Below are 12,827 nucleotides of genomic sequence, written 5' to 3' on the forward strand. Positions count from 1 at the left end.
TAATCTGATGATCCATTCTCTCTGTCTTTATAGAATAAGAAGAGAAAATAAAAACTCCCCTCTTTCCTTCTTCCTTTCTCTCTCTAAAAACTGCAACCGAATCCTTCCCCTTTTTCCCCCAGCCGAGAGATATACTATATAGGAGGAGAGAAGGATATTGAAATCCCAAATCTCTCTCCCTTTCCTTCTCGGCTTCTTCTTTCCTTCTCTACATGATTCACTTTCCATCTCTGTCTCCATTCTTTCTCTCTCTATATAGTTTCTAAATTTGAGTGAGAAGATAAGAGAGAAAGAAGAAGACAACCAGAGTGGTTACGGGTTGTAGTTGGGTGCGATTTCGTGCTTCGCGGAGTAATGAAGTGAAATAAGACCACTGACCGAGATGGCTGATCCACGCGGTCTCTCTCCCTGTCCGTCAGATCTTTGCGAGGATTACCGTGGTCGTGATGCACCTGATCCCGTCCCATACAGAACCTCGCGTCCCCCCTACTATGCCCGAAATTATCCCGTACGTTATCTGATCCGTCAAACAAATGCCACGTGTCTGTGAAAAGCCCTAAGTTGATCGAATTTTGACCAAATCTTTGACCCAATATAATTATCTCATCCGGACTCCGATTTAACCTCCGTTTTCTCCGTTCGACTCGTCTTGGACTCTACTTTCACATGAGTACTAATATTGACCAGAATACCCTTGTCATTAAAATAACCAAAATGCCCCTCAAGTATGTCTTTATCATAATGTTTTCGCATCGAACTCCGTAAATGAGATCTGAGAAAGAAAATCAAACAAATAATCAGAGTAACCGCTCGAACTGGACTAACTAACCCGAGTTAAGAGATTCAAATGAGACTGTTTCATGTCTCATCAAACATCCCCAAACTTAGATTTTGCTAGTCCTCGAGCAAAACAGAAAAATACAACCAAGTCCAGTTCACCATTTTCGTAGGGAATCACGATTGCACTTAGCACGTGCAACAAGCCGTTAAACCTCTAGGTTACCCTAGAGGACGAGTTTTGTCTCGTGAGGGTTTGCAGTGAATATACCCACAAAATTCAAAAATTTCAAAAATGCAGAAGGGTCTAAATATGATATGGACTAAAAATGTTTATCCGGTAGATTTTCAAAAGTTAATAGAAATGAAATCCAAGTCAATCAAACCATACAAACGCTAAAACTCCCTTCACTAGTAATCTAGACTCGAAGTGCACATGACCAGCCAATATGAGTATCATTTCAGTTCCAAACAGGCAAGACCTCGATTACCTTCTCAATACATTTCGCCTCGACTACTGCCTCACGGTCATACACTCAAAAATTTAAGTCACTCAGAAATGTTTCACTCAATGTGCGAGTATGAGCATGAAGAAAAACTCAACACATTACAAAAGACGGACTAAATTTTTGGTAAACGACTGATCTCATAGAAAGGAAACAACCACTAATACGGAATGGGGAAGTTAACCAACTCTTCTCACCTGATCAACTATCTAACAATGCTTCCTAGAGGTCAATTGACTATAATGATGATGTGACTAGAACTCCTGAGAACTCAACGTCTTCAAATCTTCAATTACTTCAAGGGATAAACACTTAAACAAAACTACACAAACACTTTTTTTTTTTTTCTTTTTGTATATTTTTTTTTTTTTTTTTTTTGACGATACAACTCAAAATACACATCTTATTTTCTCAACAATTTCCTTGGGTATAATTTTCTCCACTTTTCTTCATGCCTTATTCTCAGGGTTCTAAATGATGGATGAGATCTATTTTCCTATAGTTGACATTGCTTTCAAGTTTCTCAAACTACAAGGGAAGGGTTTACTTCCTGATGACATCCCTAGTGGTTGTAAAATTTGAACTCAAGAGATCAACTGAGCTCTAATGAATATTGCGAGGTTGAGTAGCTCTTCATTCTACTCGGAGTTATCACAGAAGAGATCACTCAAAACAAAAGGAAAGGCTCAGAATCTCACATAGGTTAAGTCTCCACTAATGATCGATTAAGTTCTCTTAGAAAAGTCAACTCTTCACCTATCTAACACTCACATGGCTAGTGCACAAACAACTCCAAGACTCGAAATTCATGGAAGAACTTTCAGCAAAAGCAAAGTACGACCAACTAGACTCTATAACTATTAACAAGCAAAAACAACTAGACTCACATTTTCAATCAAAAAATTAAAAATTTTGAACCCTTTTGTATTTTTGAAATAAGGACTAAAAATTCAATCCCCTATCCCCAAACTTAAACCGAACATTGTCCTCAATGTTCTGAAGACTATGAAAAAATAATAGGATGTAAGGAAAGATGTTACCAGATTTAGAAGTCTTATGCATGGGTTGCCTCCCAGAAAGCGCTAAGTTTAACGTCTTCAGCCAGACGATACAGATGATTCAACAATCCTTAAGTAACATCTCCATAAACCAATAGGCGAAACATCTGAGGATCTACCCAAGACACGAAGTGATTAGTGAATGATAGTCTCACACTTGTGCAAATATGTTGCAGTACCCGTGAGACTATCATGATCAGGTAAGAATCCCCAAACTTAGAGGACAATAAAGTCGTTAAGTTTGGCCATGGACTAGAAAGAGTATAGTCCTCGTAGAAGGGATCTAGGTATGGAGGAGAAACCAAGTGAGAGATTGCACAAACTTCCCAACATGCTCCCGATGGACACGATGCAAGAGGATCTTGAGGACTATCAAAGACGTCTATACTTAGACTAGCGGTTTCCAAAACAGGTATGTTGGGTACTTCCAAAGGAATAACCCGACTTCCTGACTCAAATTCCCTAGAAATTGGTTCAGATAAACCTTCTGTGATCTCTTTTATCATGATGTAATCAGGGTCCTTGAAGAATTCTGGATCTTCATCCAAGTCGAACGAGTCATCACTCTCATTTAATAGATTGAGCACCCATGACTCATCATCTTCGTTTCTGGAAAGACTTTCGTGTTTATCAATAAGATTATCGATAAAACGAGGTGTTGATATCGAATTTGACATGACCTCGACTTCTCCCTCCTCTAGAAGGGGCTCCAAAGTTTCGTCAAGACTAACAATTGACTCATACGATGGAAGTGGTGACTCTAAGACTGGCAAACTAATCGACTCAGATACTAATAAGGAAGTAAACTCTGATATGTTATCTATCTCATTAATACTACCTTCCTCATCTAAGCATAAAAGTGCCAATAGAGTTTCTAAAGGATCTCTCGACTGAGTTGTTGGTAATGCATCTTGAATTAATAACTCTACCAAGTTCAACCCACTGAACTCATCTATGTCATCAGGGTGAAGTCCCGCATTAAAAATATTCATCTCCACCGTCATATTTCCAAATGACAATCTTAAAAGACCACTTCTACAGTATATGACAGCATTTGATGTAGCTAAAAATGGTCGACCCAAAATGACAGGTATTTGACTTTGGGTATCATGAACTGGTTCAGTATCTAAGATGATGAAATCTATAGGAAAGATAAACTCACCAACTTTTATTAAAACATCTTCCACTATTCCACGTGGTCGCCTAACAGACCGGTCTGCCAACTGGAGAACTATAGAAGTGGGTTTTATTTCTCCTAACCCTAACTGTAAGTAAACCGAGTAAGGAAGTAGGTTAACACTGGCACCTAGATCTAACAATGCTCGTTCGATCTTATGTTCCCCTATGGTGCATGGTAAGGTAGGGCTTCCTGGGTCTTTATACTTAGTTGGAAGGGTTTGCTGGAGACTAGAGCTGACTTGATTAGTCAAGAAGACTTTCTTATGCACATTCATATTACGCTTCCTAGTACATAGGTCTTTAAGGAACTTAGCGTAAGCTGGGATTTGTTTAATTGCATCTAGTAATGGAATGTTAATGCTAACCTGTTTGAACATTTCCATTATCTCCTCAAACTGAGTCTTCTTCTTTAGTTCTACCAAACGCTGAGGATATGGGGCTCTAGGAACATATGGCTCAGGTACAATGGGTGGGTTTTCAGACTCAGAAGCCTTCTCAGGCTCTTTACTAGGGATACTAGTTGGTAAGGTGGGTTGTTCAGAGTTTGGTTCACTATCTTCGGGAACTCCTACCTTATTATCAATTACCCTACCACTTCTAAGGGTGGTTACTGCATTGGCCTGGTCCATCGACTGTTTACCCCTCGGGTTTGGTTCTGGTTGACTAGGAAACCTACCCTGTTCTCTCTGCCTAAGGGCTTCTCTAAGTTGACCTACTTCGGTTCTTAAACTAGTTACAGCCTGGTTGGTCTCTTGTACAGTCTGGTTAGTCTGTTGTAAAGCCTGGTTGGTCTGTTGTATAGCCTGGTTCGTCTGTTGTATAGACTCTCTATGGGTTTTAGCTAGTTGCTTCATGGTTTCCTCTAAAGACTCACTGTTTTGAGAAGGATATTGGGTACTAGATTGACCCTGATTTTGAGCAAAAGGATTCCTAGGAGCATTAAACCCAGGAGGGTTCATGGAACTACTAACCTGACCCTGATTTTGACCCTTGGACCAAGAAAAATTTGGGTGATTTCTCCAACCCGGATTATAAGTGTTTGAGTAAGGATCATATTTCTGACGGTTATCTTGCCTAGAGTTTAGATAAAGAGCATTAGCTTGCTCTTTTTCGTCAGAAACAAAGAATAGGGTACACTTATTCCCTGTATGAGATGGGTCTCCACAGACGGAGCACAGATAAGAGATGGATTCATTTCCAACACTCATGACCTGAGTGGGATCCTCCCTGACTGCTTTAGGCTGACCAAGCTCTAGGGCTTCTATCCTTCTCGTCATGGCGGCGAGTTTAAGTTCGGACTCATCAACTCTATAGATGCCGCCTTTATTTGGAGTAGGATTTGCCCTAGTAGGAGGTCCTCTAGAAGTTTCCCATTGGTGGGATTTCTCAGCTAGATCTTCTAGAAACGCCATGCAGTCATCGACGGATTTATAAGTAAATCCGCCACCACAGAATGACTCTACCATGGATGTAGTGGGATAGTCTAGTCCGTCATAGAGAAATTGGACTAGTCTACTCTTTTCATAACCATGGTGTGGACACTGTAGTTCCAGTTCTTTAAATCTCTCTAGATATTTGTAGAGAGACTCTCCTTCTTGTTGCACAAAATTATTAAGACTTTGCCTTAAAGCGGTGGTTTTGTGCTTGGGAAAGAATTTCAGAAGGAACAAACTGGTTAATTCTTCCCATGTGGTGATGGAATGAGGTTGTAAGGCATACAACCAAGATTTTGCTTTCTCTCTCAAAGAGAAAGGGAACAACCTAAGCCTCACTATTTCATCAGACATATTGGGGAATCTTATAGTCCCACAGATTTCTTCAAAATCCCTAACATGGTGGTAGGGATTCTCGTTCTCAACTCCACGAAAGAGTGGGAGCATTTGGATAATGCTCGGCTTTAACTCAAAGTGAGCCGTGGAGTGGGGTAACTGTATGCATGATGGTTGAGATGTTCTAGTAGGGTTCATGTAATCCCTGAGTGTCATAGGTGGATTTCCATCCCTGGCTTGGTTTAGATTTTCACCCATAGTGTCACTCAAAGAGAGATTGGCTAGAAGATTACTTAGATGAGTTTCTCTACTAATGAAACGACCTCTCTTATCACGATATCTATCGGGCATAAACTAGAGCCCAATGACCAAGGATATTCTCAACAATATTTTTTTTTTTTTTTTAAACACGAAAACTGAGGAAGCACTACGAAGACCCTAGAGGAAAGCAAACACAATCAGTCTGACTCCACCAAGCAACCTAAACAGAATCTAGACGAAAGACAAGTTGGTCAGATTTCCCTTAAAAATCTAGACAGCTCCTACTTCGTTACAAAGCTTGAACTATAATGTTTATGAGGGTTACTCCGTCCAAGTACTACGATCAAACAACTCTTGGAGACGACCAACGATAAACGTTGTGATAGCCGTCCAACCTGGTAACGTTTCCTCTTCTCGAGGCGACCTTATAAAGAGTTGAGTGAACTTTCCCTTTAGGAATGCCCAAATAAAAATCAAGTCCCTGAATTGTTTCAAAGATCCTATGAGCTCGTCACCTTAGGGGCTGATGTCTAAATCAAATTTTAGATTTTAAGTGAAGTTTGGGATCGTGAATGTTGTTACCTATTTGGGCAAGAGAACGGTGATGAAATCCGTCTCCTATCTTTCAATTGGGTTATTGCCCTTACTAGAATGCTTACACTAAGCAATTCGATCAAAACAATTAGGCACACGAAACACGCAATTACCCACTGACAGGGGCTTCGTGGGTGATTAGAGAAATTACCTCCCGTTCAGGACGGGCGATGACCCTTGCAGACGACCCGGGCCACTCTCCCCTTGAGTGTTCCAACCCGAGGCTTCGTTTTTGGTTTTTCGGTTACAATTTATAAAGCCCTCCAATTTAGGGTCAAAACTTTAATACCAAAAATAAAAACTAGAAAGTCTAAAAGTCTCTCTCTCACCAAAAATAAAAAATTACTAAAAATAAAATGTAAATTTTCCTTCTTGAGCTCCTCTCCTTGTTGCGCCTTTTCCTTCGCTCCTTAGCGTTCTACACACCAAAAATGGAAAAGCAAGTCAAAGTGTCCAAAAATAAAAACTTACCAAAAATAGAAATAAATTTAGATTCAATTCAAACTAAGTCCCTGGCAGCGGCGCCAAAAACTTGATGGGCCTAAAAAGTTTCCTAAATAGGTCTACACCCGCAAGTGCACGGGTGTCAAGTTGTAAAATTCCGGTAAGACCGGTTCGTTCCTCAGAGACTAAGTCGAATTTCTATTCTAATCTTAAAACTATTAGGTTTTCAAAAAATGGTTTGATTGATAATATTTTTTTTCAAATAATAAAAAGATAAACAATAGTTAAAATTGAAATAATACTAAAGTTGATATTCAGATAAAGGGAACCTAGGGTTTTTCGAATCCGTCTTCCTAACAATTCTAACGACAAATTAATTTTGGTCTGATTAGATAGTTCTTTATATAACTCAGGTTTTCAGTCCATGAACGGTCTAAAAACCCGGAAGATTTTATCGTTAAAATGGTAAAAACTTTAATAAATTGTCGAGAAAATGATTATTACGACTTCATCTAAACCCTAGATAGAAAATTAGTTCTTCATGATAAAGGATGGAAGCTTAAATATATGGAAAAAGGAAAGAAAAGTAGAAAAGTTGGATTTCTTACTAAATTTTCCAGCCAAACAGAGCCTTAGGAAAGTAATTTCCTTCTGATTTTCCACTGCTCTGCCAAACACGCCCTCTGGGAAAACGATTTTCTCGTCTTCCCGGAAGTATTTTCCCCGTGAGAAAATTCTTTTCCACGCCTTTTTCTCGTCTTCTCCAATTACTTTCTCTCTCTAACCTTCTGATTTCTTTTCTCTTAGCCTCTTTCTAGCTTTTACTTTCTGTCTCTTTAACTTAATTAACCGGAATCAATGAAACAAATCGAAATTTATTTAAAAACCGAGAATTGATCTCACTGTTAATCTCTCTCTCTCTCTACAATCTCTCTGTCTTCCTCTCTAATTCTCTCTCTTCCACTGTAATCTCTCTCTCTTTCTCACTAAGAACTTGAGATTACAAATAAAAGAAACAAAAATCAGAAAAATAAGCTTCTCGGTTATTTCTCTCTCTACTGTTCTTTCTTTTTTTCTCTCTCTCACTAAGAACCTTCTCTGTTTTTCTTCCTTCCTGTCTAATCTCTCTACAACCTCTCTTAATTTCTCTCTGTCACTAAAAGAAATTCAGAAAATGAAGATGAAGAAGATGATCCAATGAATTATAGCTCTCTGGTTTTTTTTTCCTTTCTCTCTTTAAGTCTTTTTTTCTTTCTTAGCCGTGGAGAGATGATGAATTTCCTCTTTCTCTCTGTCTCTCTCTGTAATCTCTACCCTTCTATCTCTCTCTGTACTCTGTTTTTATCTTTACTTGAGTTCTGGAGAGATGTCCCAGCCGAGTGATGATAATCCGATGATCCTTTCTCTCTGTCTTTATAGAATAAGAAGAGAAAATAAAAACTCCCCTCTTTCCTTCTTCCTTTCTCTCTCTAAAAACTGCAACCGAATCCTTCCCCTTTTTTCCCCAGCCGAGAGATATACTATATAGGAGGAGAGAAGGATATTGAAATCCCAAATCTCTCTCCCTTTCCTTCTCGGCTTCTTCTTTCCTTCTCTACATGATTCACTTTCCATCTCTGTCTCCATTCTTTCTCTCTCTATATAGTTTCTAAATTTGAGTGAGAAGATAAGAGAGAAAGAAGAAGACAACCAGAGTGGTTACGGGTTGTAGTTGGGTGCGATTCCGTGCTTCGCGGAGTAATGAAGTGAAATAAGACCACTGACCGAGATGGCTGATCCACGCGGTCTCTCTCCCTGTCCGTCAGATCTTTGCGAGGATTACCGGGGTCGTGATGCACCTGATCCCGTCCTATACAGAACCTCGCGTCCCCCCTACTATGCCCGAAATTATCCCGTACGTTATCTGATCCGTCAAACTAATGCCACGTGTCTGTGAAAAGCCCTAAGTTGATCGAATTTTGACCAAATCTTTGACCCAATATAATTATCTCATCCGGACTCCGATTTAACCTCTGTTTTCTCCGTTCGACTCGTCTTGGACTCTACTTTCACATGAGTACTAATATTGACCAGAATACCCTTGTCATTAAAATGACCAAAATGCCCCTCAAGTATGTCTTTATCACAATGTTTTCGCATCGAACTCCGTAAATGAGATCTGAGAAAGAAAATCAAACAAATAATCAGAGTAACCGCTTGAACTGGACTAACTAACCCGAGTTAAGAGATTCAAATGAGACTGTTTCATGTCTCATCAATTCTAGAACATTCCACGAGAGGATGGCGATGCCCATGTAATATTGCAGTTTATCATCCATGAATCTTGAGCTAGGAACCAGAGGTAGAGAGGTGACACATAAACTAGGAAGCTACGTTGACAACATAAGCCAAGTCAGGACGAGTAAGCGTAAGGTATTTAGGAGTACACACAATCTCGCGCTACAAAGTAGGATCGGCGAAAGTAGTCCCCTCTGCTGATGTCGGTATGTTCATCGTCTTATGTGATAATGACTTGGGCGGGGGTACCTGCAAAGACACACTGATGCTTAACTCGATTCTTTTTGCAGGTTATGGAAGTAGATTGGTAATAAAAGGTCTCACCCACTTTAAGGCAAACCTTTTATGCTTATATAAACTTGGATAACAGTGGTAAAGAACCGACTGAGATGATGCAGTGGCAAGAAACAGGCTCCATGATAGCCACGTGGCATGGCCATTAGGAAGATAGTCACTGATCACGGGTGTGTCGTCTGATATGATCACTTTTTTTACACATACAATTATGTGTCGAGGTGGCTTCCACCGACCTCCCTAGCTGTATTCTTTACTTGATATTATTTCCGCAGATTTTCTTTTTTTTTTCAAGTTTAAGATGATGAGACCTTTATTTGAATTTAATTTCGGAGATGCTTGCTCTCTTTTCTATTCAACGAAGCCATGGTAAATTTGGGGCGTTGTTCAACGAAACTATGCTAACATGGGATGCCAATTTAGGTCTTTCCACCGGGAGGAACGTGATTAAGGAGGTAATGAAGATCCACTCCCCTCTTGTTCTTCTCATAAAATCCGGTTAGTGATCGATTCAAGGAACTTGTTGGTTTGAGGTGGATTTTTGGGCCTCTTCATTTTCACCTCTCCAGGTTATTGTTTTCCTCTTAGCAGTGGTTCGCTCCGTTCCTTTTCCTTTTTATCTAGTTGATAAGAGGAATTTGTCTCTAATTTCCTCTCAACTTTTTTCTTCTCCTTTGCTATGTAATTTCTTCAGTAATAGATCCTGATGGGATCGTTAAGTCTATTATATCGAGCTGTAATTCTTCTGTAATAGATTTGTTTACTCATGAATGAAAGGAAATTTTGACTTCCTTTTCCGTTTCTCCACGCGGCATTCCTTGTCACTTGCTCATCTTTTCCATCTGAAACTTCTTTCAGATCTATCTATCTAAGTAAGTCAAAATTTAGTCTGAAACTAGCCAAAATGTTCTAAGAGGAATCGAAGACGTCTATGTACATCTAACATTAGGTTGCCCTAATCTCATGCCAAAACTAAGGATGAAATAGAAGAAATAGCAAGTTACCTTATATTTTGTTTTTCCCTCTGACTAATTTGATTTGGTTCCCCCAAAGGTCTAGAGCTCCACTTGTGTAGCCCCTCTACTTGAGACAGCTGATTAATCGATTCGATCTCCCTTTCTTTAGGTTAAGTAGAACTTACTTGAGTAGTACAGATGAGAACTCCTTCCCAGTTTAACTTGATAGATAGCTGGGATCAAATTAATTCTATATTGTTGTCTTTCTACTTGATGTAGTCGAGATCCAGAGCAAAGCCTTAGCCAGGAAAAAATTGGTTGGTTTTTGGAGCCAGAAATCGAAATAGAATATTTAAGAAGAGTTCGGTTGGAAATTTTTTTATCTCATGTGTATCTTCTTTTCCGTTACAAATACGAACATAGGACTCATTGAAATATTTGTTTCATTGAAAGGTTATTATTCATATATTACTATTACGTACTGGATTTCAGTAGAATTTTGAAATTGAGATCTTTTTAAGAGAAGGGCTTTAGGCAACTAGAAAACTCGTGTCGACCTCCCAGTTTGGACTAAGGTGGTAGAGCCCTTACGGATTCACCTACATAATGACTTGGACACGAGTTGACACACATTTCAATCATCACCCACAATCTCTCTCACCTTATGGAGGATTTCACCTGAAACTCTAAAACCCTCGATCGAGGGTTCTGTGATCGTAAAACTTCGAGGAGGGGTTCACAAAAAACCCTTCTCCATGATGTTTGGGTTTTAGGTGAAACTCTCCATAGATTTTTGCTTGAAATCCTTTCTTTTGTCTAAAACGAAGGAAGTTCCCGCGAAGTGAACCCTTCGCTAGAACAATGTGGATTGAGAAAGAGACCGGAAGTCAAAATTTTAAAGGGAGAAAGAGATTAAGCAGAGAGAGGACATACAGAGTGTGTGTGCGAGAAAAGAGAGAGCGACGGAGCGGGAGAAATGGTGGCTAAATGTGGTCGGAGATGGGAATAGATGAGGAAGAAGAGTTGTGTGGCAGAAAGTCCACAATTTCCCTTTAAATCTTGTACCCTGTAAATTTTCTTGTTTCCCAAAACGACGACCTATTACTAGATTACCACAGCATTCTGTATATCTACTAAACCTTTTCATATTCGAATCTAATACGGGGACTCCCCCATGTTCCTTTTATCTGCTCTCCTTTGTGTTATAACTCTTCAGATATCTAATGTGGATAGTTTTAACCTAATGTAAAAGATCTGTCATTGTAAAAAAAAGTTCTCTAGAATTTTAAAAGAAATAAATTTTACTTTCTTATTCTCTAACTTTTTATTTTTTTCCCCATTTTTCGTTCTACAACATTTTTATGCAACTTCCGAGCACGAGGTTTGGATTCTTTTCGACGATTTACGTGCAACCAATTCCATTCAGGTATAATTGTGAAGTTTGAAAAAGTTAGTCCCAACAGTCTAAAAGAGTTATTTACTTTTTGGCCCCCTAATTTCTGACCAGCTTCCATTTTGACCCTTTGTTTTCATAAATTGAAATCTGATCCATTTTTTCTAAAACCGTCACTTAACTTTAACTTTTGACTTTATTGTTCCATTATTACCCTCATTTTCAAAATGAATTCTCATTTATCTTTTCTTTCCTTTCTCCCATGAGATTTATTTTTCTTCTTTTTCCTCCATCATGTTTTGGTTTATTAGGAGCATTAGAAAGCAATGGTTGGGCTTATTCAACCCATTGTTCGTTTTAAGATCTGTACCTATGACTAGATTTTGATGAAGAAATTGGTGATTTGGGTGATTTTAGTGAAGAAATGATATCACTGAAGCAGAATTGCCCACCATCTCTCTCTCTCTCTCTAAAAATTGGTGATATGGGTGACTTAGGTAAGGAAGATTGGAAATCTGGTAAATATCTGACGGTATCGTACCGGTAAAATAATTACGAGAGAGATCCAGGTAAGCCAAGAAGGATCAGCTATAGATAGAGAAATGGAATTTTCCACGGATGTAGTTCCATGAGAGATCGATTCTCGTGAGCTTCGTGAGGTTACTAATGAAGGGTGGGATTTCTTCAGTGATGTTCTTATCAGGAACTATGATCTCAGTGATTGGATTGTCAACACATGTGATTTCAGTCCAGCTCTTACAGTGAGATCTGTTTCATGGATCCCACGATTGAATTAAAGGTGGATTCCCCCAATGTTTGTTTAAGTTTCAAAAAAAAGGAGGAATCCCCCAAGGTTTGTTTAAGTTTCAGTAAGAGACTTCTGTAAAGCAAGTAATCTTAGAAGGAAAACATCGAACGAAATATCTCGGTGGACATAACACTACACAAGAAGTTGCTGATGCTGTTATAGCTAATCTTGATTAATCCCTTGATATTAGGTAGCTATAACTACTCCACGTATCTGCTTAATAAATTAGATTACAATTCATGATTGTTGGTCTTGTGTGAAGAGTATTATTTTAAGAACTTGAATTCTTATTTTTTTTCTTACAACATTGATGTTTGTATTTTGTTTATTTACCCCCATCAAGTGTATAAACTATATGAGAATAATTTTTACAATAAAATAAAAAGCATATCTTAGTCCACTCAAATCATTTGAGGATAATCAGTTTGAACGTCACGATCCCCAATTTCATGAAGAAACGCCTAAATTAAAATTCCCTAATTTCTATTATACCCAAGAAGATATTCTCTTT

The 12,827-nt window shown here is 38.8% G+C and overlaps 1 protein-coding gene and 1 long non-coding RNA gene across 2 annotated transcripts in view; one reads left to right on the forward strand and one right to left on the reverse strand.

The window, feature by feature from the left end:
* Positions 1-1,829: 1,829 nt before the first annotated feature.
* LOC147549116 (uncharacterized) overlaps positions 1,830-12,827 on the reverse strand; it is a 96,727-nt gene continuing 85,729 nt past the window's right edge. The window contains exon 2 of the mRNA XM_086671266.1: positions 1,830-6,685. Coding sequence (XP_086527392.1) covers positions 2,413-5,640 — 3,228 coding nt within the window. The 5' untranslated portion in view covers positions 5,641-6,685 and the 3' untranslated portion in view covers positions 1,830-2,412. The remainder of the gene's footprint in view (positions 6,686-12,827) is intronic.
* Positions 11,813-12,722, forward strand: LOC147549117 (uncharacterized). The gene is made up of 2 exons (XR_015238301.1): positions 11,813-12,322; positions 12,362-12,722. It is a non-coding gene; the product is annotated as an uncharacterized LOC147549117 (long non-coding RNA).

The sequence above is a fragment of the Eschscholzia californica genome, unplaced genomic scaffold, assembly GCF_041429995.1.
Source record: "Eschscholzia californica isolate CP2 unplaced genomic scaffold, dmEscCali1.0.p SCAF_3, whole genome shotgun sequence".
NCBI lineage: Eukaryota > Viridiplantae > Streptophyta > Magnoliopsida > Ranunculales > Papaveraceae > Eschscholzia > Eschscholzia californica.